General features: G+C 35.9%; 1 protein-coding gene across 5 annotated transcripts in view; it reads right to left on the bottom strand.

Annotated features, from left to right (window-relative positions):
* The window catches only part of SFMBT1 (Scm like with four mbt domains 1), a 134,456-nt gene that overhangs the window by 30,010 nt on the left and 77,557 nt on the right, over window positions 1-26,889 (bottom strand). For all 5 annotated transcript variants that reach the window (XM_039353878.1, XM_039353877.1, XM_039353880.1 and 2 more), the window contains 4 exons: window positions 13,271-13,419; window positions 8,500-8,594; window positions 1,972-2,212; window positions 1,356-1,444 (listed from right to left, as the gene is read on the bottom strand). In XM_039353878.1, coding sequence (XP_039209812.1) covers window positions 1,356-1,444; window positions 1,972-2,212; window positions 8,500-8,594; window positions 13,271-13,298 — 453 coding nt within the window. In that variant the 5' untranslated portion in view covers window positions 13,299-13,419. The remainder of the gene's footprint in view (window positions 1-1,355; window positions 1,445-1,971; window positions 2,213-8,499; window positions 8,595-13,270; window positions 13,420-26,889) is intronic.

Raw genomic sequence — 26,889 nt, 5'->3', positions numbered from 1 at the left:
CTTCTAGTAAAATATTCTTGAAAGATTGGCCACATTAAATACCAGATAAGCATTACAGTATCTGTATCATTGTTCTCTTTCTTCGCTTCACAATCACTCACTCAGCAACTGTTTGAAGTTAATGATCGCACTGAGTGAGTGGTACTTACAACTAATTCTCAAAGTTCTGACCATCACAGCACCTCTGCAAATGCTATCAGGGTACTTGCCTTTGCAGATTCTGCGGTCACATGAACATTATTTGCAACCTCCCCTGCCAACTTTTTACAAGCAAAATCAATGGGGAAGCCATTATTTGCAAGCCATTCACACTACCACACCCTTTCTCCAACCCTGCCTCATTCCATAATGTTTCCTCACCTATCTGCCTATCTGCCTGCTTTTGATTTGCCTGGGACTTGCGTCTTCCTGCCAGCTTCTTCACTGACTTAATGAGAAGCCAGCAGGAAGTCACAAGTGCCAGTCACATGAGGTTTTCACTTAATAACCCACAAACCTTAACAACAGCTACGAGGACTGCTAGGCTTGTCATCACTAAACAACATCGCTATGTGATGTCATGCTTTATCGCTGCATAGCTTAGCAATGGAAATTCTGGTGCCAATTATCGTTGTTAAATATAAGGAATGGCTGCTGGATATAAGGAACGGTTGCTGGAATTGGGTATGTCTAGTTTCATGAAGAGAAGAATGAGCAGTGCTCCAATATCTCAGGGGCTGCCACAAAGAAGAGGGAGTCAAGCTATTCTCCAAAGTGCCTGAAGGCAGGACAAGAAGCAAGGAGTGGAAACTAATCAAGGAAAGAAGCAACCTAGAACTAAGGAGAAACTTCCTGACAGTTAGAACAATTAACCAGTGGAACAACCTGCCTCCAGAAGCAGTGAATTCTCCAACACTGGAAATTTTTAAGAAGAGACTGGACAGCCATTTGTCTGAAATGGTATAGGGTTTCCTGCCTGAGCAGGGATTGGACTAGATGACCTCCAAGGTCCCTTCCATCATCATCATCATCATCATTATTATTACTATTACTACTGTTATTAAATGAGGACTTCCTGTACAAAAGATATCCATCCCACTGATGGAGCTCTTTACCCAAGGAGTTCTTTACTGCAATCCCACCCCTCTTCCAGACTTTAAGTTTATTCTGAAAATTGCATGTTAATGTGTCTTTTATAACTATACAGCAAAATCTCTCTTGTATTAGTTTGCCACTACTTAAATATATTCTAGAAAGATGAAGTTATAACCAAATTGGAAAAAAAACATACCATTAATAAAAAAAACAAATGGTCATTATTAAGCTTTATTGAAGTGGGCTCTACTCCCATAACAGCTACTGTTGTAGATACCTACCCCTTCTAGAAGACCAGCAGGGGGGCTGCATGCTCCTTTCAGAGTTTGCTGAAGGAATTCTATCTGATTGGGAATTTTATCCTTAATGCCTTAAAAAAAAAAGAAAGAAAGAAAAAGAAAAGCTAAGTCAATCAATATTCAGTCTTGCTATCTTATAACCAGCTTCATTAAAGTTAGGCTTATCCTGGGAAGGTCAAAAGCAAACCCATATGTTTGTAGTTCAACATGTTTGCAACTTTTGGATTACTTAAAAGTATATTTCAGAGTGTTATCACCCAAGTTGTTGAGTTCAAGGATGATTAAATCTAGAGTGGGAACATACAGGATCTCAATCATGATGAACCAAAAATAAGACTGTCATTATTAAGTCCAACACTTATATTGATAAGATGTTAAAAGACAAATGGATTGACATGCATTTGGCTTTTAGGTATCATAGCAAATATACAACAGATGTAAAAGCAACTCATGCAAAGCTATTTAAAAGTAGATGCCCATGGAAAACTAAATACAACAATTTAGAGAAGAAGCCTGAACCACAAATTCTTAATCACTTTACAGGCAGTTATTTTGTGAGTTTACGGAATCTATACTGTGTTCCATAGAAGATGGTTACCTTCAGGTACTTTGAGAGTCTTTTTGTTCTGCTCACACCAGCCAAGGGGATGCAAATCGGCTGTCATGACATCACACCAGAAATCAGCTTTGCGGTCTTCTCCATAACCATCATAGCGCAAAAGTAGTAACTGCCCACAAGTGGTGATGATTGTGGCAATCCAGTAATTGTCAGGGCCAGGTTTGATAGCAATCTCCAATTTCATGCCTGGTGTAAATCCATTTTGTGGGCTAGTATCCACCTAAAAGGGGGGGGGGAGGAAGGAAATAATCAAGTAAACAATTTTGATACTGTAACTTTATAAAATATTTGGCACAAGTTAGGGATTTCTGTTGATAACTGGGCAATATGGAAGGTAATGAATTAACATTTCTGGATTAGTCAATTAAAATAATAATGGAAAAATACTACAGTTTGGATACAGTTTTAAGGATACAACGGTAATAACCTACATCAGACTAGATATTCCCCCCCCCAAATAAATGATCAACAGGGCAATGCATTTAGAATTAGTTAATTCACGACAATCTAGAAGCGCAGATTACAAACTTTAATGTATAAACCCCTAATTTTTGCTCCCAGGTTGTGCTACTGAAATCTATTCAATACAACTGATAATTAATTCTATTTTGTACTTATAAACACAAAAAACCCTAAATGACCTTACCAAGAAACTCAAACAATAAAACCTTCAGATTAAAAAAAGAGCCCTGCCTTGATCCGCGATATGATGCTAAAACACAACACTAAATTCTTTTTAATTATATCATACTGTGTCACATATCATAATGAAGGCAAATTACACAATATGAGTAATCCAAATATCTGAATTATATTTGTTCAGTTCTTATTATAGGAATCATATATGTATCTCATAATAAGATACATAAATCTTCATTCCCATTCTATTCTGCAATTAATAATTCTGAAACTAAAAATAAATAAAAATCTAAGATATTTTTATATAAAGTGAATTCCGAATCACTGCTCTTCAAAACAACTCAGAGTCATTCCTACTTCTATATTAATTACAACTCTCTACAGAACAATTCTTGACAACTCAAATGACAATAGTGTACATATAAAGTCTAATTAGGTTGCTTGTGAGTAGGAAAAATAATTTTGAAATCATTTTTATTGAATAAACATTACTCATATAGTTTTTTAAATTGAATAATCGTTTTTATTGAATAAGCTTTACTCATACAAAAATGTATTTCAAATGGGAAATGAAGCAGAATTAGATAACTGTCTCACTCAGATACAAATGGAAAGTTATATAAATACACAGTCCTACATGAACAGATAAATCAAGGCAGAACTTGGGAGAAGGGACTCTAAGTAATAATTAATAGACTTAAGAATAATAATTAATAGACTAAGAAAAGTAAACAAACAATAGCATGCATGCAAGAATAAAAACAAGAATAAGCCTTCTTACTATACAAATAAAGTATGTCTTACTTTACAAATAAAGTATGACTACTCGGGACAGGAACCAATATATTCAAAACATTCTCTTTCCTGTTCCAATAGCACCCTCTCATGGCAATCTAGTAAGACTACAGTAGTACAAGGTGATCCAATTTCTTATGCAATCCCATCTGTGACATTACAGAAATAAATCCTACTAAATTCTTGGATCTTGTCTCCAGGTTCTCTGCATTCTCCACCTTTAATTTGTTAAGGTACACAAAATAACAAAGTGTGCTAGCTTGATAAAAAAAACTCTGTACTTGACCAAAGGCAGTTATAGTAACAATATTTATTGGGGGGGGGAGGAATTAAATTGATAAACATTATACCAGAAGATAATTAAATCTATATACTCACACTCTCCCTTGTGAAATGGATGCACAAATATTATATATTTATACAATAGACCCAATATTTTTCTCATTTTCATGTACAATATTTTGTATTTATATACCTATTCATTCATGGAATAAACCTCTTTATGCAGAAAAGGAGTAAGAAATAGTAAGTCATGCATGGGATTAAAAAAGAAAGGGGAAAATAGCTAAAACTAGGTTATCTAACATAATTAACTATACATCTCCAGGCCTTTATATCACTGGTGTGTGTGTGTGTGTGTGTGTGTGTGTGTGTGTGTGTGTGTGTGTGTGTGAGAGAGAGAGAGAGAGAGAGAGAGAGAGACAGAGACAGAGACAGAGAGAGAGAGGGAAATCCTGATACCACTACATTCATTGCTTTTTGTTCTTTGAACTTCTCTCCTTTCTCTTTTTGAGGATACCATAAGCTCTAGTTTCTCTGTCTTTCTCTTTCTCACAACTCATTCACTTTTCTTTTAATATATTTTCATTCATTTCATCACATTTATATAGCTGCCAATCTCACAAAACATGACTCTGGGCAGCATACAATAAAAACAGACCATAAAAAGAAACAAGTATTCCATAATTCCATAAGTGTCATCATTCATTCTTTCTGTATGACCAAAGACCTTCCATTCCTACTTGTTACTCATTTTTGTGTGCAACCTACACTTGTTCAGCACCTATTCATTCCTCACATTATCTCTTTCCTTACTACACACAATTCTTAAATACCTTATTCCCACTGCAATCAACTTGCATTTCTCTGGCCATACTCAATTCTCACTTTCATACTACCGGTACCAAGTAAATTCTAAGCTGTACAAATTCACTTACTTGTTCTAATTTTTGCCATTAATGCAGTAATTACATTGCAGTAATTCATTCTATTTTCCTTGTAACTCCCCCCCTCCAAAAAAACCCATCTCTAATACAAACTGCAAGCATTCTTATACATTTATCCATAGATCTGCAAAACAACTCAGGGGACATTATACATTGTTTTACCCCTGCTCAGCAGTGAATCATTCAATAGGCACTTCATTTATTCCTGCACATTCTTTACTTATGTATCTTATTTATTTGTTGCATTTAACAATGGGTCTTACATTCTATATTTGTATAAAACATTATATAATTTAAGCCTATCAACCAATGTATAATAAACATTCTTACATCCATATATTTCTAAGTTACTTGCTGAACAGAAAATTCTGATTTATGTACCTCCTGTCCAGCAGAAAGCTGGACTTCTCAAATTATGCTCATTATCATATCTTGCTCAATATCAATCAAAATTGTGTCAAATGCCTCCCTAGAAATGTTTAACACAGTTATTTTTTTCATTTGCTCTTGATACCTTTCTTTTTGTTGAAGATAAAAATAATGGTCATCTGGGACCAATGTATTCTTTTGCATGCATTAAACATGTCACATAGCCATTTCCTAGGAAATCCACATCCATATTTTAAAATCTCTTTAGTTACACCGTCTATACATGTAGCCTTACTATTTTTTCAATATTCTCACAACATTTATGTCTAACTTTTCATAATTTCAGGGTTCAATTTACTATTTATAGCATTTGTTCCATTTTTCAATTTAGCATTTCTATTCAAATCTCTAAAATATTCTAAGTAATTTCTCAGTTCTAATTATTATTGTTGTTGATATAGGATATTTTATGAAAACAGTAACATGTATGGATCTGTTTTCATATCCACAAGATATTAGATCCTTCCCAAGGATCTAGGATAATTAAAGATATTGTCCTGATATATGTGCTGTTGTAAGTAATAAAAAAATTGTAATTGATAAGTTGAGATTTTATCTATTCCTATTGTGTCCAAGTAATTTTTCAGATCTTTTGGTATGGCACCAAGCACACTATTATTGGCACCACTAATACTTTTTTCACATTTGTTTGATCTCTATTTGGAGATCTTTATGTTTCCCAATTTTTTCTAGTTATTTCTCACTGATGAATCTCCAGCTATTGCAATGCCAATTATCCATACTTGTTTCTTTGTAATTATAGTCATGTCTGGCTTGTTACAGGCTAAATATTTATCAGTGTGGAATATTTGGAAGTATCACCTTAATGACTTCACTCTTGACTACTTTTTCAGTGTTGTGATTCCAACAATTCTTTGCTGCTGGTAAGTTATCTTTATTGTTGTCATATTATTATTGTTGCAATATACACAACAATGTGAAATAACAACTGCCAATTCTCTAGCTGTGTTGGCCTTCATACACACTGAGTTCTTCCCAAGAACCTAGAATGTCATAATACACTCTTGTAGTATATAACATAGAATAACAGAATAACAGGATTGGAAAAGACCTTGAAGTCTTCTCTCCCCCTGCTTGAACAGAAGACTTTATACCATTTCAGATAAGTGATTATCCAATCTCTTCTGGAAAACCTCCAGTGATGGATCACCTACAATTTCTAGAGGCAAACCATTCCACTGATTAATTGTTCTCACTGTCAGAAAATTTCTTCTTAATTCTAGGTTGGACCTCTCTTTAATGATCTTCCACCTGTACTTCTTGTCCTGCCCTCAGATGATTTGGAGAATAGATCAAACCCCTCTTCTCTATAAACAGCCCCTTGAATACTGGAAGACTGCTATCATGTCATCCCTAGTCCTTCTTTTCGTTAGACTAGAAAGACATAGTTCCCTCAATCTTTCATTATACGGATTAGTCTCCAGATCCCTTATCATTTTTGTTGTTCTTCTCCATACTATTTATAGAGTCTCAACATCTTTTTTTGTATCGTGGTGACCAGAATTGCAGTATAAAGCAGTACTATGACTTCACGTGATCCTGATGCAGCCTATAACCATATTGATCCATAAATGCAGCCTATAATCATATTGACGTTTTTGGCAATTGCAGCACGCTGCTGGCTCTTACTTAACTGTTTGTCCACTAGGATATCTAGATCCCTCCCAGTTACTACTGTAGAGGCAGATAACACCTATTCTATACCTGTGCATTTGGCTTTTCTTGCTTATGTGTAGGACTTTACTTTTATCACCACTGAAATGCATTTTATTAGATAGGGCCCTGTGTTCTGATCCTGAGTTTATCTTCCAAAGCTATTCCCCTCAGCTTGGTGTCATCTGCAAATTTAAGGAGTTGCCTTATATCCCCTTATCTAGATCATTTATGAAGATGTTGAGGAGTACTGTACCTAAGACAGAACCTGGAGGTATCTCATTGAATGCTTCCTTCCATATGGATGTAGTTCCATTGATGACTACACGCTGAGTATGGTTGGTCAGCCAACTACAAATCCATCTGGTGGTGATGTTAACTATTCCACATTTTTCTAACTTGTTAAAAAAATAGATTGTGGTCTATTTTGTCAAATGCCCTACTGAAATCCAAGTATAAGTTCTGTTTTTAATTGAATTTACTCTGTTGGAAGCTCCTAGTTTAACACTTTCCATCAATTTCAAAACCAATTTTTATTTCTACTAAAATTTATGTATCTGATGCTTTTTACTGAATTTAAAGAAAAATATATATCTGAATTCAATTTTTATAGAATAATCTCATTTGTATTTGAAGTTTATCAACATATTAGTTACATGTTAAGCACATTTATCATGGGCACTAATTAATATACAATGGAACTTTATTAAGGTAAGCCTCCCCACAAAGATACACAAATAAATATGAATTATTTATAGTAACTTAGAAACATTGTTTCAAATTGCCTTAAATCATTCCAGCAAGATTTAAATTCCTTAAACAATAACTTGGTTATTGAAAAAGCAAATAATTGTAGTCAGACACTGTTTACACAGTTTTTAATGGTATAACAGACAGCCCATAGTTGTACTATACTCTAAAATGCCCCTAGAGATTCTAAGCTAGAATTAGTGTACTCCTTGTTGTAAGTTATATGCTTTCATTATTTGAAAATAAAAAAAAAAAACATTTCAAATTTTTGTCAAACACTATCACCCAGAATAATTTTTTTTAGTACAAAAAATCCTGGAAAGTTTCACAGCATTCATATCATGCTGTAAACCTACTGTGAAAGTTGAAGTCCCTATCCAATTATTTTGTTAGCAAAAAAAAAAAAAAAAAAAAAAAGCAGTTGTTGTTGTTAGTTGCGAAGAAAAAAAGCAGGAAAATACTTTTATCTGAAGCATTACATTTTAAAAAGTAGCAACTTAATTTTCATGTTTTATCAGTTCACTTCTACTAAAAGGAAACAAAATAAAAAGGAATGACTGAGTGAGTAAGGTGTTGTCAACAAGGCATGGAAGAAAGCCTTAAGATGATGAGTCAGCAAGCTCTTTGCAGACTAATTATCTTCATGTGTTGTAACTGCAAAAGAACTCACTTTGCATCATAGAACAGGCAACTCTCGCTTTAAAAATATTTAAGTCAGCAATTCTTTGGATCTGTCTCTAGCACTAACTGAAACACAAGGGTCCCCCTTGCAAAGCAAAGAACAAAAATAAATGTTCTCTATTACTGTTATTCCCCCTTAAATGGGACCTGTGAGGACATTACTAAAGCCCAAAAGTTGCAGCAAAGAGCTTAAGAGACTGCACTTAGAATTCTCAAGGATCTGAAATGAAGAGCTTCTGCCCATTATGATTACCAAGGGATCAGAGTTTAAAGAATACATACAGAGGACAACATTGACCAGATGTTTACTTACATGTCTAAATGAGCTATGAGGTGCTGCTATTGCTCCTGTATCTTCCAAGTAGTCATCCCAACTGAACTCTGCTTCTTCCACAATAGATCCTGCATCTACAATAATCCAGAAACAATGGACAAATCTTAAATGGAAAGATGTAATTGGTATGGTATCATAAATTTCTTCACTGTAGATGTTTTTCCCACTGCTTTGAAGACAAAGGAAATGTTCTATTGAAATTGTGTATATTAAAATGTCACATGACTACCAAATGATATAAATAATATGCACTAGTGTCAATTAAACTATGTCACTTGTCTGTCAGATATCAAAAGGCAACAATATGAATTACTAAAGCCCCTATACTGATATAGCAGCCTAACACCTAAGCTGTAATGAAGACATATTTTTTTTTTTAAAAAAAGATAGAATGTACCTTATTTCAAGGGTAACGAGGATGGAAATTATATGAAAAATCTTTTCCATTTTAAATTGATTGGAAAAGAGTAATAGATTTATGAAATAGGCACTAAGCAATTTGCAGATATAAAAGGACAGCTGCTTTTAATTTGAAAAAGTATACTTTTATGGATACATACTTGGGCAGTTTTATTCAAAAAGAAAAAAAAGAGAAAAACCACAGGTGCAAAAACTGTACGACCACTAGAATGAAGCAAAAGGTCCATAAAAATCTCACATCTTGCTCTTCTCCTACCATCTAGTAATTGTACATGTTTTTCCCTGATCAAAGTCTGATTTAAGTTCTCAATTATTGCTGGAAGAAATTCATTCAATTAATATGTATAGTGTATTTTCACAAATGCTTAATTTTTATTAAACAGATAGTCCTCAAACTACGACCATTTGTTCAAGCAACTGTTCGAAGTTATGGTGTTGTGAACATTCTGTTTGAAGTTACGATGGTGCTGAATGAATCGTATTTACACCCAGTGGTGGATTCAAATATGTGAACAACCGGTTCTCTATGTGGATGCTGCTTCCGGAAGTCCATTCTGGGCCTGGGCAACAAAAAATTAGCTACTGGTTCTGCCAAACAGGTACGAACTGGCTGAATCCCACTATTGCTTACACCAAGTCCCTTAAGTTACAGCAGTTCGTAGCACCCAAATGGTCACATAACCAAGATTAGGATGCTTGGCAGTTCATCTTTATTTATAACAGCAGCATCAAGAAAATGGTGAAAGTTAAGGTGTGAGTGGTGGAGCACAGAGGAGCAAAAGCCTTGAAGTGCAGTGGGCCAAAGGGCAAAGAAGGAAGAGTTGAAAGGAAGGTAGTCCCTTACCTTGGAAGAACCAAACCCGGGCTGGGAGGGGCCAAGCCACAAGAGTGGGTCCCTGGCTGATGGACTTCAGTTAATGAGAGCAGCAAGAACTGCTGGGATTGCCATTGTTAAGCAACATGGTCATGTGATCGCATCACATTGCTTAGTGATGGAAATTCCAGTCTTAAGTGCTGTGGAAACTTAATGACTATCTATATAGGGATATACATAATGTGTCATTTCTGAGTATGAGGAACCTGTGGCCTTTCAGATATTGATGAGCTATAATTCCCATTAGTTGTCACTAGTTATGTTGTCCGAGGCTACTAGAGCTGACATTCAGCAAAATCTAGACAGCTTAATAGGTTTATCTACAGATAGAAAAATCTAAAATTATAAACACTTGTCAATATTTGTAAGGCAGTAAAATAATTTGCTTAAAAATTGTTCCACCTCCATATTAGTCAAAAAGGTATTACAGCAAAATTTGGCAAAGTTTAAGTAAAGTAGGCTTTGGGCATTGACACAAAAAAGGAGTATAAAGACCAGATATAGAAAAAAATGTTCAGGTCTGATTATTGGTTCTTTTTGCAAAAGAATAAGGGTGTGGTAAGTTTTTATTAAGAATCTGATCTTTTATTCAGACCTAAAGTATTTTTTTAGCTTAAATATTGTAAGGCAGGCTTTAAAATGTAAGGGTTCAAAGACAGAAGAATCAGATACAGGAATACAGAATTCTCCAGGAAATCGTACAGGGCTAGATAATCGCAAAATGCAAGATATTTATTTCAAAGCATTTCTGTATTCTTGCAACCTACAATGTAATCATGTACACAAGATACACTGGAGGATTTAACAAAGGATCAGGACAAGGTACACCATAATCTTCAAAAATGTTGGAGCTGGGGACTACCAGCAGTTAATCTGCTAACAAAAATACAACAGCTGAAACAGATAGGACTCATGGGAGGCAGAAGGAGGAGCTTACTTATGGCATAACATATATTCTTTTAAACTGCAGTTTTATCCCTTTTATAGCACATTATTATAATCTACCTCTGGTACCAAGATATTCTGACCTATTATCTTCAGAGATGGGAAAAATATATTTCATTTGTTCATGAATATAATACATGCCATGCAAAGCAAAGCAAAAGATACAACATAAATATATTCCAGAAACATATAGACCTCTTTGTTGTGTGTCTACTCTCCAAAGACTATAGATACTAGATGTATCTGTAGTCCATTTTGTGCATTCTGGGAGAAAGTACTAACTATGACTACCAACAGTGGACAGGACACACCTGACTGTTCCTCTACGCACTGTTAATATACTGGTTCAAGGCAGCTGCATTTCTCTTGCATGCTCATTCTTTCCTATCGTCCTCTGATATAAAAAACACGACTAGGTAGTTTCTTAGGGTGCAAATGGAATATAGCATATGCTAAGCTGTGATTTAGGACTTAGACCAAGATGGGAGAAATGTAAGTTCAAGTGCATCTTAAGCCATGAAGACATATCAAGTAACCTTGGGCCTTACTAGGTCCTCACAAGGATAAAATAGAGTATTAAAGTACTATACTAGAGGGGTTCAATAGCTGTTCTGCAAATATGAAGACAATCACTAGAGGACAGCAAAAAAGAATTTTCTTCCATCTAGAGGTTGTCAATATTTTTCTGCCAATATATATGGCAATCCAAATGTACTATATATGAAGTCTTGAAGAAAAGATAGGATGTATCTTGAATTCTTTTCTAATTTTATTTCTTATCTTGGATTTCAGTTAGGTTCTCCTATATTAATATATTAATGTAAGTAGTTTTGGCAGCATTCCGATTTCTCCTAAAGATGTTCAGTTCCCAGTATTCCTGAATAATTCTTGAAGCAGTACAGCTGAGGAGGTTGACAAGCAAGGTCAACCAACCCTTGATGCTCCCGAGTCTTTTCTACTCCTCAAATTAGGAAAATCTCAGTGGAGCGTATTGTTTAATTATTTTGTTTAAGGCATACAAAAATATGAGTGGGCACATGCCTGCTGCTGCTTGAATGCCCACCACTACTTCCTGATCCCTTAATCTTAATAGTAGATCTCTGAAGCTTTCTTTTGAATGTGAGTCTACATTTCCATCTGTCATGTTTCCTCAATAGTTCTTTTGGTTGCTAGGCAAAAATATTTCTATTCTCAATGGGACAGGAATGCTTGAGGATATAGTATTGTGCAGCTTTTCCTTTCTTCTTTTAATGTGTTGAGCTCATGAAAGAATTTATAAATATAGTATAAGGGAATTCAAAGCCATCCTTGTGGGGATGGGAAATATTACTAATGGGTTCTTGTCTGTTATGTTATATTGAACCTGATGGAGGCCCCTGTGATGTTATCTTGTGTTTTGTGAATATAGTGACAAAAATGTGCTAGGGTTATAACTCTAATTTCCCTAGATCCATTCAAGATTAGTAGGCGTGTGATTATTGTCACTAGAACAATTTCCACTGCAGTTTTTCCAATGCCTTTGCAGACATTACAGGCATTTCTGAGTCACTTTTATTTTTTGTATTTTTTTCCCTTTCCAGGATCAGTATATACTGCATATAATGACCATTCTGATAGCAATCTAACTCTAATTATAAAACAATATAAGCATGAGTGCAGGACTGCTCTATTAGTATATAACTAGAACTTTTGTACTGTTCCATAACTGCAACTTTACATTTAACGTTGCTGCTGAATTGCTGACAGAATGACCATTATATTCAATGTAAACTGAATTTGGAAAGGGAACATATACTGTGTGTGTGTGTGTGTGTGTGTGTGTGTGTGTGTGTGTGTGTGTGTGTGTTTGTATAAACAGATAAGAAAACCAGTGTTAGGTTTATAATTCAAAACCATGTCTTAGTAGGAAATTAAACTTCATATTAGCATTGGTGCTTCAGCAATAAATACCTGAATTAACTAATGTTTCAAAACAGAAGAATGTAACATTATATCTCAATGTATTCCATTTCATAGAAAGTGAGATAGGGAGGGTAATAAAAATCCAAGTTTAATTTAAGTTGCCAGTATTTTAGTCCTTCATGTGTGAAAGATTGCATCCAAGATCTCAACTATATTATGACATTGTTCATTGTTGTCAATACTGTATATTTATTACTAAAGGAAAATATCATACATACATAAATGAAAAAAACTCAAAATGTCAAGGTACCAAAAATGAAATCATAATAAATATTAATTCCAAATGTTAAATATATAGTGTTTAAATTCTCAAATCTAATAAATTACAAAATATAAATATAACATGGTATAACATACCATATGTGGCATTTAATTAAGTATTGGGAAGTTTTGTATTAAAAAAATAACTTCTGTAAAGAAGAATCCTAAATTCTACTTTTATGTAGTCCAGACTTGTAGAAAGAAATTGTAGCAATGACTTATTCTGGGATCAAATGATTCTAAAAAAGGCTGAATTGGCATGGTTTCTATCTCCGGAAACTATAATACCTGTCTCGTGCTGCTGTTCTCCATTCATTTCCACAGCAATCTGGTAATACGCTTTGGGAACAAGAGGTAGAAAAACTCAACCCGGTCACTGTCTCGATCTCATCAGCATCCCAATATCTGCTTCTTCAAGCTTTGTGTTGAAGCAAAAACTGTGAAGAAAATTTAGAGGCACATTTTTATCCTTAAATCTAGAGCTACATTCTTATTTCTTTCATTTTTGTATAATTAGAACAAGCTACGTCGACACTTCTACTTGATTCTACCACAAAATCTACTTTTTTTTTAATACAGAGGTGATTTTGTTACAGAAATCTACAATGCTACAGACTATTATAAACAGGAGAATAAAACAATGCTACAGGTTCACTTTTAAGGTATAAATTCATTTTGTTTCACTTTCATGCAACTTCTTAAGTCCATCAGAAATAAAGAGTCTCTAATTTTTGTACCTCAACTAATTCCAAATAAGTAACATAAAGCAGATATTATTTATATGAGAAACTTCTGTCACAGTTTAAATATCTGCAAAGTTTGCAAACAATTATAAATGTATTAAAATTGTTACATCATCAAGTAGGAATATTCTAGTATTAGCAATAGATAAATTGGCTGGGTAACTAGAAATAAATTGCACTATTAAATAAATACATCTTTTGATTGAACCTTTAGATGTTAAAGGATATAACATTCTCATTAAAGAGCCACATACATTGGTGGGCACAATAGCGATACATGCTTGTTAACTAGGTCTGCTGTATATTACATGAAAACATCCACTGTTTTGACTTCAGAACCCAAAAGACTGCCAGAGAGGTTACATCAGCAACTGTTATTATGATAGTTGGCAAAATGCTCTAGGAATCACATTATGTAATACTAGAAACATACTATTCCTTAAAAATAAGGCAATTATATTGATGATAAAGGGAAAAATACAAAATCATATTAAGACAATATACTTATTATAATTTATATACTAATTACACTTATTATGCCAAATGAAAAATAGCAATTACTAGCAATAGTAGTATAATACTCACATTCAGAAAGTTTCTACCCTTCAAAAGCAAGACAATTAAAAATTTAATTTTAAAAAAGACTAAATGTAACTTGTTGCAAATTCTCAGCTGACCTAAGAAAGAAACTACCTTAACAAAATTTTGGATTATCTACCTTTCTTAGTATGCCACAGTATACTGTCAGATAATAGTATACTTTACCTTTGGAAAAAGTAGCTGAATAATTTAATTCTTGTGAAATCTCATCTTCTGAATTACCTTTTAGTTCTGCAAGATCTTTTAATATACCACATTAACTGATTTCACCTTGTAAACCAGGTAACACTTTCAACATCTCCCAATACATTTCACGATCTAAATCCAAATGTTATTAGTAATTTTCTGTACAAAGATGGGATACATTTTGGCCCTCTAGAAGTCCTACTATTACCTGCCATCAAGGGCAATAGTTAAGCATCATGAACATTAGTCCAACAATTTCTGGATTGCCATCTTTCAGGCAAATATTTTAAAGCCCTAAATTATTTGCAGTCAGAATCTTAGAGGCTACTCCCATAGAAAACTAAAGGTTGTCATGTTTTGTCGTAAGAGAAAAAAATGATGAATGACTGGAGGAACAAGGCTTCTCTTCCTACACTGGAATTCTTAGCAGATGAAAACCAATTAATCCATCCCATTCCTTCTCTTTGCAAAAAAACAAAGTATTTTAAAATACTTTGTTTTTATTTTGATATTATAGTATTGTTACTCTTGGATTTTCCTTGCTGCCACATGTGTTCTTTTACCCTGTTAATTTGGCTTTATATTCATATACAACTCGGGGCAGAACAGAAACTATGATATGAATATTTTCTCACAAATGGGTGCCTTTTTTAAGTCAATGGGTACATCTTGGAAGCTATGCTCCAAAAGAAAGCAGGAACCAATGAAAGGAAGGTTTTCAAGCCCTGCAAGATTTAATTTTGTTGACAAAATATCCCCCTTAAATTGTTCCCGCCCAACCACCCCCCAAGGCTTTATACATTTCTGGATCCAGAAGGGATCTAATAAATATTACATATCCTCAGGCCTCATCTATTTCAGACTTTCAGCGGAGAGCTTAAATTCATATTAGAATCTATGTTCAAATCAGTTCAAAGTGGGGACATTGCAATATAATTTTCCTATAGGATAAGGCCGTGGTGGCGAACCTGTGGCACGCAGAGCCCTCTCTGTGGGCACACGCGCCATCAATTTCAACTTCTCGCGGGGAAAAAAAAGATCTCGCAAAGTTGGAATTGATTGATTGAACTTTTTAGTCCCACCCAGTCTGCTGTTACCACCGCAGCCATGCCCACCCAATGGGCCACACCCATCCAATGGGCCATGCCCACCCTGCACCCGACGATACATAAGTGGATTTTGGGTTGCAGTTTGGGCACTCGGTCTCTAAAAGGTTGGCCATCACTGGGCTAAGGTAATACCAAATAGAACTTTGGCTAATAGAGCAGTGTTTCCCAAACTTGACAATTTTAAGGCGTGAGGACTTCAACTCCCAGAATTCCACAACGCTGGCTGTGGAATTCTGGGAATTGAAGTCCACACGCCTTAAAATCGTCAAGTTTGGGAAACACTGTAATAGAGGAATATCAGCAAGCCAATACATTAAGGCAAAATGAAGAGACTGTAGCATCATCACAGCAGCCTGGTTTATCTGCAATGAGTATATATGGGAAAAGCTTCAAGTACTGTCCATCCCACATTTATTCAGCAAAGGAATAGGTATAGTGAACACACAGATAAAGTAATGTTGACTCAAACCCCGCTGTGTGTTCATCCAGGCTCCTCAAACTCCAACATTCAATAAATAGTTAAATTAAAAAAAGAAATTGGTTGAAGCTTATCAGCAATTGAAAACACCTTTTCTCTGTTGTAGAACTATCAGCGCTTTTTAACTTACAATGCTGATGGCAAAAATTCAAAAGATGTTTTCAGTTCTGGACAGGTTGCTTGCATCACTGCTGCTATAGCTAACTGAAGGTGAGGAATATCAATTTGCCTTGACTTTTTCTGTTTGAGTTTAACACTTTAATTGTTGATATACTAATCTTAATTGAATTTAAACTTATCTGTCTGGAATGACACCCTGGATTTTAAAGTACAAAAATGTGGTAAGGCTTAACTAAATATGTTTTTAAAGTTCTAATCCTTGAATTTATAAGCAGGTAACCTTTCCTAGAGATTTCTGGACTAAGCTAATCAGAAGACAAATATGGAAAATAATTGCACTAGCAGATAAAAAAATAACTTCTCCCTATTAGACAGCATACTGGATTTAAAAGTAGAAAAATGTAGTAAAGCTTAGCTAAATATATATTTTAAGGTTCTAATGTCAGCCTGATATGCATCTGTGAACACAACAAATTCATGAAATTAAAGGTTTATTCATGATAAAGTATGTCTAGAGGTAACTGAATAATTAACCTAATAAAAGATTATATATCCTAATCTAGGTAGGAAAAAATAAGGAAATATTTAGAATGCATGTTAGCATGCTTGCTCTTGTAGAGTAAAAATATAATTACCAATTACTATGAACTACAACAAAGATAAAACTGCAAAGTGGGTGAATTTATAGTCTATGCAGTTTACTACTTGGCAATATGCTAATGTTCTAAAAGCCAAAATAACTAAGGATTTAAAATATAAAATGGATTTTTCTTTTAGCATGTTAAAAAAAAAACTAATGCAACCTTTTTGTGGTTAATTTCAACAGCTGAATTAAAGGAACAAATCATGTTTTATACAGAAACCTGGGAAATGAAGAAAATGTGGGAACCAATTCCTGTTACAATATTTTGTTTATTCCCATTTTACTTAATATAGCTTCCTAACATAAATTAGTGGATAACAGGATAATCTGTCACAAGAAAATTATAAATATTTTACGTTTATAGAGTAGTTTATAGACTTTGGCAATTAGAGTTTACATTAATTTACTTTTAATAAAATGGTTCCATGGTTTTTTATAATTTCATATGTTATAAACTAATAATGAATATAAAAGTAATATGGGCCCTACTTAGGAAAGAGAAATTAAATGAGCAATGTAAACAAAATTTAGACTAAATAAATATCTGGAAAAGATTCTAACTTATAATATGGTGCTTTTTATAAAATGTTTGAATATAGCTATTGTAATACAAAAAAATAAAACAAATTTGTTAACAATGTGATATTTTTAATGTTAGACTATCATTTTAGATCTCTTTTGACTCACTGACTTAAATAAATGGAGAAAGAAAATCAGGATTCTGCAGAGATTGCTATTTTTAACTGGGCAAAAGCTAACGTTGGTTCATGGCAGCTTTCCTAAATTCTAGGTTGGATGTTCTCTCTGGAGTTTGATTGACTCCAAGACTTGGATAATACAGAAGATTTCCTTTCCCCAAACACTGCCACCTAGCTAGCTTCCCAATCCCACAACTATTGGTTAAAGGACAGAAAGATATAGCAGATAAAATAAGGCAAATTAGTATGATATTGCCACATCAAATATGACTTTCATAAACAATTTTTTTTCCTTTTGCCAGTGAGACAATGCCATCCTGAGACAGAACAGCAAGTACACAAGACATTTTAGTTTAAAGTTGTGTTTACTTGCCAACTAGATGACTTCAGTCTATTCTGGATTCAATTTTCAGCAGCTAACCCACATCTGCTCTTTCATCACAGTCAAACACTGTGACCATAGAGACTGAAGGGCCAAGGTCAAAGAAGAGCAAGAACATTAGAACAAATGGAAGATATCTGCTTTGAATTGTGGCAAAAGTTCATCCCATTACCTCAAATGTATTGAACAAGAATAGATATCAAGCAGAATTCTAATACCTTGAAGAGATGAGAGATCCCTAACTTTATAATAATAGGAAGAAATAGATAAGGATTCCTTCATCAGTATTTATCAAATCTGTGTATGCTAAACATCTCCCCCCTATTACATCATAGCACTCAGATTTATCAAAATTAGCAGCAATGGACAGAAACAGTAGAAAAATATTACAGAAACACTGACTTTTTTAAAGAGATGGAGACCTAAAGTAAGGGATAATATGAAAGAGATAAGAAGTACATCCTCTGTTTTAATTTCTGAAGTTTTAAGAAGCCTAAAACTCTAATTGACTCCTCACAACCATCGTTCCCCTAGAAAGCAGAGTCAGATAGGTTCAGGAGCACACTGACTTACAATCAGAATTCCCTAAAGAGAAAGTAGAACGTTCAGTGACAGTTGACAGGGGCAGCAATGGGGGAGGGGCACCTGACCATTAGCCCTGGGGTCCAAAGGGCAAGAGGGCAGAATATAAACAAACAAATAAATACGGCTTTCTTGCTTTGATGTTTATATTTAAGCCAAAGCTATTTATCAAGCCTCTTATCAGTATAAATCAGTGACTAAGAGCCTCCAATTTACTTAGTCCCTAAAGTGGACGTATCTTCATTTATTGAAATCATATTTTTAATATGTTTAACACTGCCTTTTTTTTGTAAGCCTAGGTACTGTGGAATAAAATATCTAAAAATGTATGAAGCTGCCACATGTTGCAGATTTACTAAGACATTTCAATTTGTATTTCCCCTTTCCACTCACAGGATATTTTCATAGGTTCCATACTCCTGATAATGATTAAACCTTTTCTCCAGTTTTTCCCATTATCATTTAAACTAATTAACCCTTTAATACTGGTAAATGAGAATATTCTGCATTCATTATGAATTTCTAGATATTTTGACCAAAAATTAATGATTTTTTTCTGTCCCTTTAATATGAAACAATAGAAGTTTTTTTTCATTTCTTACATAATCTCTAGCTCAGTGTTTTACTACTATACAAGTTTCCACATACAACCTCACAAATTCTGCTTTGTTTTTCCTTCTGTCCATATTAGGCCACCAATCATAATATATTATCCCATGTGCCAAAACATTGTACAATCCAAGCTATTTTCCTCAGTTTGTTAAAGTATAGCAGGTAACCAGCTTCATATACACCTAATGAAAACAATTCTTTCAGTTCTGTGTTTGTCATGACAGGAAAATCTGTATACATGTATGAATTAAAAGATGTGTAGCTACAAAAAACAGTGGGCTCTTATATAAGTGTGCAAAAATCACCAAGTACAAATGTTCACAATCTACAAACATTTTCAACTGGCCTGCTAATATTTTTACCTGCTTATAAGGCTGTTAAATGTTCAGCTCTAGTTGTTGGTTGACACGATATTCATACAAAAATTCAAGCAGAAACATGATGCCAGAGTAACCACAGATACAGGACAACATAAATTAAAATTGATCAAAAGGTCAAATATGAAAACCAGTAATTAGTACAAAATATTGATTTTGTATTATTGTATTTATGATAGTGATTTTATTGTGTAAGGGAATAAAAATTCCATATGGACTGAGAGCTTTCTATGCAGCCTTAAGTTATTAATTGTATACTTATGCATTCCTGCATACCAGTGATGGCGAACCTTTTAGAGACCGAGTGCCCAAAAACTGGCCCCATCCCCGCTCCACCCCGCTGCCCCACTGCCGTTCTGCCCCCCATCTTCCACCCCGCCTACCCACAGGACCACTCACCGCCTCTAGGGCCCGCTGCAGATCACCCAGGCAGCCCAGCAGCGCTATGGCGGCCACACCCTCTGCCCGTGCCCTGCAGCATCAACTGCATGATGGGGTGTGAGGGCAGAGTCTTGTCTACGCTGCCTGGCTGCCATGTCCTTGGCTGTGCTGCTCTGTAGGGGCCACGCTTGGGGGCGACTCTTCTTCAGGGGGGCTGCTGGAGAGGAGGGGGTCACAGGGGGAGGCAAGGCTGGGGCAACGGCACGTGTGCCCACAGAGAGGGCTCCTAGTGCTGCCTCTGGCACCCGTGCCATAGGTTCGCCACCACTGCTGTATACAGTAGTTAAATATATACAAGACACCTGCTTCATAGCAGAAAACTGCTATATATTATTAAAGAAATGGTACAGTAAAATATTTCAAAATTAAAAAATATTTGTTACCTAGGAAAGTTTCAAAAGAAACAACTAGAAAGCAGCAATGACAAACCACTTCCATAAAGTAAAACTGCCAAGAAATCTGCATGCATTTAGTAGAAATTTAGTACAAGTACTTTCTTAATTTTTTTAAACAAAAACATGTAAACATGCAGAAAATACAAATCTTTTTCATTCAGGGAATGAAACATAGATAGTGTAACAAATCAACATCATTCTATAGAAGAAAAATATTTACTACAGCATTTGTTTTAAATGCATCCTTGCCTGTTTCAGCAATCACCATTATTCATATTTAAATCCAACGCAAGACTGAAATATATGACCATGTTGACAACTAAAACAAATGACTAGATTTTCAAAACGTTGACAATTTCAAGTAACTTACACTGATTTTGTTCACCATTCTACTGTGAAATTTTAAGTATTAATTTAGATCCTTATCTACAGAAGTTAAATGTTAATAGTCTACTGTTATTTTTTAAACACTGAGGAGGAACAATATTAAGAACATTTATGATTCATTTCCACATTTCAGTATTTCAAATAGATATTTCTGAACAAAAAAATGTTCTCCAAATGATAGATTCATCTCTGTACATGTTTATTCCAAGTAATATAGAACTTGGGGAACAAGGGGAACTCATTAGCAAGCCATTCCATTACTTATTGTATAATAAGAACAAGGAAGAACAAATGCTGAACAAAACTCTGTTATATAATGCTTAAAGTAAATGCCCTTTGAGCATTTAATGGGAATGGCAGCTCTACACAAGTAATGCCTGCTGCCTTTATTATCATTCCACATGTTGTATATAAGAAAAGACTCAGTGAGAAATCAAAATTGCAAAAACACAGACAGCAGTCTGTTTCACTACAAGCAGATGATAACAGGCTATAAACTGTGAGAGAGCAATGATCATAGGAAAGCTTTGCAAAACTGAAAAAAATATTTTTAAAAACCTGTTTATTTATCTGAAAAGCAAAAGCTGAAAGATGCTAGGGAAAAGGGCCAAATAGTTGACAGGAATTCAGTCTGTTGAATGAAAATAATGCTTCAATTCCAGAAAATTTGAGCTTGATTGGATGTTATTTAGTTGTATCATCTCTACAGAATCGCCAGAACCAAAGATTACGTTCTTGGCTTTCACTTATGCACTGATTTCACCCAGAAGAGAATAAAATAATATCTGTAATGATGGAAGATCAAAAGAATCTTTGCAAACAAAATGCCTAATATTTGTAACTAGTAGTACTGTGATTGCTAAAGCTTGTTTTAGTGATGCCCATAACTGCATGTAGGCATCACCGTATAACTATGCTGCAAAGGGGATAATAGGTAAGTATAGATTGCAGATAGCTACAGGCTGCATCCAAGCTGATGCGCATATCTCCCAAATCCAAGCTGCACATTGTGCAAAGGTGTGCATCTTACATGCTGACTGATCCAACTTCCTGTTCTGTGCTTTGCTGTTTGAACACCCTAGCCAGAACAAACATTTGCAGACATATAAATGAAACAGCTATGCAACTGTCTCTGAATAATAGACAGATATGTTCCCTGATGTACAGTGAAGGAGAAATTTAATCCAAGCTTAAGTATAATCCAGATCTGATTTTGACTTTATCATTTATGAAAGGTGGAAACACATGCACAGGACCATGAATAAGTAACAACTAGGCTAAAATAATTTCACATGTATGTTGATTAAGACAAGAATATACTAAATATGGACTTCCAGTGTGCCATCGTGGCCGCTGGAAGGTGAGTTCCGTCTTCTGCGTTCGGTTTTGTTCCGCTGGGGGACCCTGGAAAGGGTCGAAAGTCATGTTGCAAGGAGGGGAGCAGCCCTTCCACTTGATCTGGGGCAGCCGTCCAAACTGGCGGAGGAAAGATCAGCAATAGTAATATGGCTCATCACTAGGCTGCAGACAGCCGAAGTCAAACTCACCACCAAGCACTTCTAAAACAACGCAGATGAAACTGGGTGAGATTCAATCTTCTCTTTATCCTAAGTATTTTCTTTTCCTGTAAAAGCTGCCCTCCTGTGAGGAGAGAGGGAAGGGAATTTCTATCCCACCCTCTAAGAATAGTGGTGACTGACTACCCAGGGGAATTAAAGCACTAAAAGAACAACTTTAACCCAATTGGATTTATATATTCCTGAAACTTGGGGACCAAGTTTTCTTATTTTTATTGGAGACTTTTGTTTTTATCTACAAAAAAGAAATAAAATTGGAAAAACGATTATAAAAAATTTGGATTTAAAAAACTTTAAACAGCATCAGTGACATCTTGTGGTGAAGTTTGGTATTACAACTTGTTATTTCCTAAAAGAGACTTGAAGCCCAGACTTTACATAAGACTCTTGTGACCTTGGTACCACCTGTGAGAAACTCAGCTGTAAAGATAACATCTGGGTGGCATAACTGGCCTACTTGAAGTATGAATGTAAACCTTTATTGACTTTCAGAGTTGCCTTCCTATCTCTTTATTTGAGGAACACTGGTTACTATATGAGATGCTGAAATACTTTGAACTATAAAATCTTGCTTGACAAACAAATTCTACTATAAAAACTATCTATAAATACATAAAAGAGAGGTCCCATACCTAGTTATAAAATTATTTTTAACGTCTGATTTTAAAGTCCTCAACTTAACACATTATTAAAAGAATATGGATGAAGACCAGGAAAATATCCTTTTCATGTTGAAAGCAATACATAAAACCATTCTTTCAGTTTATGATAAAATAAGACCTAACATAAAAGAACAAGATGCCAGCTTAGATATACAAACCCAAACTTTGACTACAACCAAAGAACTAACATCGCAGAGGATTACAGAAGAAGTGGGACAATCAAATATTAAGACAGAAGACTCATTTGACCAACAAATACAGTTTGATACCATCGGCTTTTGATACCATCGGCCATGGTATCCTTTTGCGACGACTTGGAGGGGTGGGAGTGGGAGGCACCGTTTTACGGTGGTTCTCCTCCTACCTCTCTGGCCGGTCACAATCAGTACTGGTGGGGGGGTCAGAGGTCAACCCCGAGGCCCCTTGAATGTGGGGTGCTGCAGGGGTCGGTCCTCTCCCCCCTCCTATTTAACATTTACATGAAGCCGCTGGATGAGATCATCAGACAGCACGGGGTGAGGTTTCATCAGTATGCTCATGATACCCAGCTATATATCTCTTCCCCGAGCTCTCTCAATGAAGTGGCTGATGTGATGGGCCATTGCCTTGAAGCCATGAGGGTCTGGATGGGGGTTAACAGACTCAGGCTCAATCCTGACAAGACCGAGTGGCTTTGGATGTTGCCTTCCAAGGATCATGTTAACTGTCCAGTGTTGACTCTAGCAGGGGAAAATATACCCCCTTCGGAGCAGGTTCGCAACTTGGGTGTCCTCCTTGATCCACAGCTGAAATTGGAACATCATTTGACGGCTGTGGCTGGGAGGACCTTTGAACAAGTTCGTCTGTTGCACCAGTTGCGACCCTACCTGGACCGGGAGGCTCTCCTTACAGTCACTCATGCCCTTGTCACCTCACGCCTGGACTACTGCAACGCGCTCTACATGGGGCTACCCTTGAAAAGTATTTGGAGACTACAGTTGGTCCAGAATGCAGCTGCGCGAGTGATAGCGGGTGTTCCTCAGTACACCCACATTACACCTATCCTCTGCGAGCTGCACTGGTTGCCTATTGGTCTCCGGGTCCAATTCAAGGTGTTGGTTATTACCTTTAAAGCTCTATATGGCTCAGGGCCAGGCTATTTGCGAGACCGCCTACTACCTCATAGTTCCCTTCGTCCGGTTAGATCTCACAGGTTGGGCCTCCTTCAGGTCCCGTCGGCCAAGCAGTGCCATTTGGCGGGGCCGCAGGGGAGGGCTTTCTCTGTGATGGCGCCCACGTCTTGGAACCAGCTCCCCCCGGAGGTTAGGACCGCTCCCACCCTGTTGGTTTTCCGCAAGCTGCTTAAAACCTGGCTTTTCCGGCAGGCCTGGGGTTTTTAAAATCTGACCCCTGGATGAATGTTACTGTATTGTTTGTCTTGTTAACTTATATTGTTAACGGGAGTGGGGCGGTCTATAAATTTTAATAAATAAATAAATAAATAAATAATGGAAAATCCAGAAAAGGGAGTAACAACACTGAAAATGGAAAAGACTTTCTATATAAATCAGAAGAAATTTGAGAAAGAAGAACAGATTGAATGGAAGATAAACATATTAGGGCAATCATGGGGAATTGGAATAATAGGGAGACAATGTAATGAATACAAATGGGCTAGTTCTTCAAAAAAAATGGCAACTAAATGGTCTCCCTTATTTCAAATAACATATATAATAATAGAGGGAAATCTATTTGATAATCTGAAAGCACTGATATGGAAGGTTAGTTGGCAAAGGAAGAAAGCCAGAATAAGGCTGAAGAAAATTGGGGTTTTGATTTATTAGAGGGGATCTAATATTATTAGTTAGAGGGTTAAAGGGAGAAGTTGAGATAAGGGGAATTTTGATCATTAGATTTAAAATATTTGAAAATTAGTTGAAAATAAGGATTTTATCTGTTTAATATTTAAAAATTAGACCTAAAGAGAAAAATTAATTATTATGAATATGTTTGATTTATTGATTAACCCAGACAATATATATAATGGTTTTGATTCATTAAAGGGGATATTGTATTATTAAGTAGATGATTTAATATGGTGGGAAATAGATAATTTTTAGGAAAAAGAGGCGTTGTCTTACCTGAACACCTTTTCTCACCATGATGATGGATAATCCACGGATGGGTTTCCTGATGTCCTTTCTACCCAACAGACTAAGTATGAGAGTTTGCCACGCCTCCCGCTGGGCTATGCTGCCCCAGTTCCGACGAAGGTTAGCTGGGGCCATTGTGTGTCCGGATGTTGAAGTAATCCCTGACTGAGCACAATGCGATCCGGAGGGATCTTTCACGGGGACGAGACGGAAAGACTCACGGTCAGCAAACCATGGATGCCTCGGCCAGTGTGGAGCAATTAGAATGACCTCTGCCCTCTCCTGCAATAGTTTGCGTATGACCGCTGGCATTAGAGGAAGAGGAGGAAATGCGTATAGTAGGTCCCTGGGCCATGGATTGCGTAGGGCGTCCACTCCTTCTTCCCCCAGAGACGGGAAACAGGAGAGGAACCTCGGGAGTTGTGAATTCGCCAGAGACACAAACAGATCCAGCGCCAGATAGCCGAACCTTTCTGTGCGATAATGGTGTTCATTTTTTCTTTTTTTCGTTAGCATAATGCCCAGGATTCGCATTTTTAGTATTTTAAAAGACACACACACACACACACACACACACACACACACACACACATACATAAACAAACAACCCCTTAAATTTAGAAATAACAACACCAAGTTTGCAGAGACCAGGATGCCCACTGCTTCTCTAGATGGAAACCTGGATTTTTAACATTATTTTTTTTAATTATTAATTCTCAGAAGAGTTTGGTAATTTTCATCCTGGGGCTCATCCTCTCATACCTCCAAGTGCAACATGAAGATGGTCTTCTAATTGTTACTATAAAATATGTCTTTATCATGATGCTATCATCATCTCATCCCCAGTTCACCAAGGAGATACCTTAAATGATGTTTTAGCTGTTCCAGTTTAAAAGAAAGAGTCTTCCGTTTTCTCCCAACACAGATATGCTGTGGTCATGATCTATGATATTTCTAGATGTTGAGATTTGTCCAGCTTCCACTAGTCACTTTAGGATGCTGAAGGCATGCCTTCCAGCCTCCAGTCACCTAGAACTTTATAAACAGTTTGTGGTTGGTTGCCAAGAAATTAAAACAGCTGGCTTCCGCAGGAGTCTGCTCACATAATGCCTTGTGGGGTGTTATTTAGGATCTTTATTAACACAGATATATCATTCTTTTGAAACAATGTTTAAGAAAAAGTGCTTAAGAAATAAGATCAGCATTTTCTTGACAGAGCACTAGTCCTGTGCATGTATATAACTTACTAATGACAGCTCTTCGCCCCTTGATAAAATTCTTCAAGAAACTTATTGCTTACAAGAACCTTCATCCCACATTCCTTCAATAGGTCAAACAGCCAGACCCGTAGGCAAGAAGAAGGGGCACAAAATGAGCAAGAGAGCTCCTCTGATGCATTGAGAGTGCTATCTTGCTTCAAATGAATCAGCTCTTCCTTTCCACAACCTGTCTTTTTGGGAGCAGGCAATTTCTGCCTTTTTATTTATGTATATAGCTGCCTACCTTAAGTAAATAACTCGGGGGGGGGGGGTTCACAATACAAAATAATAAAACCCACATGAACAGAAATACTAATGAACACAATAAATACTAAGTAAAAATACCTAAACCAAGGCACTTCATACCTAATCTTCAGCCATAAATTCTCCACTATTAGCCACCACTAATAACCTGGATCTAATTCTTTGGGAAAAGCCAGATTTTTACAGCCTTTTAAAGGACCAGGAGGGTCAGATCAGTCAGATCTCCTGTGGAGTCAGTTTGAGTGCACTAGACTAGTGCA

Source organism: Crotalus tigris, unplaced genomic scaffold (genome assembly GCF_016545835.1).
Source record: "Crotalus tigris isolate CLP2741 ecotype Arizona unplaced genomic scaffold, ASM1654583v1 scf7180000018537.1059022, whole genome shotgun sequence".
Taxonomy (NCBI): Eukaryota; Metazoa; Chordata; class Lepidosauria; order Squamata; family Viperidae; genus Crotalus; species Crotalus tigris.
Note: the sequence above shows the minus strand (reverse complement) of the source record. Positions and strands in the feature narration are given on the sequence as shown.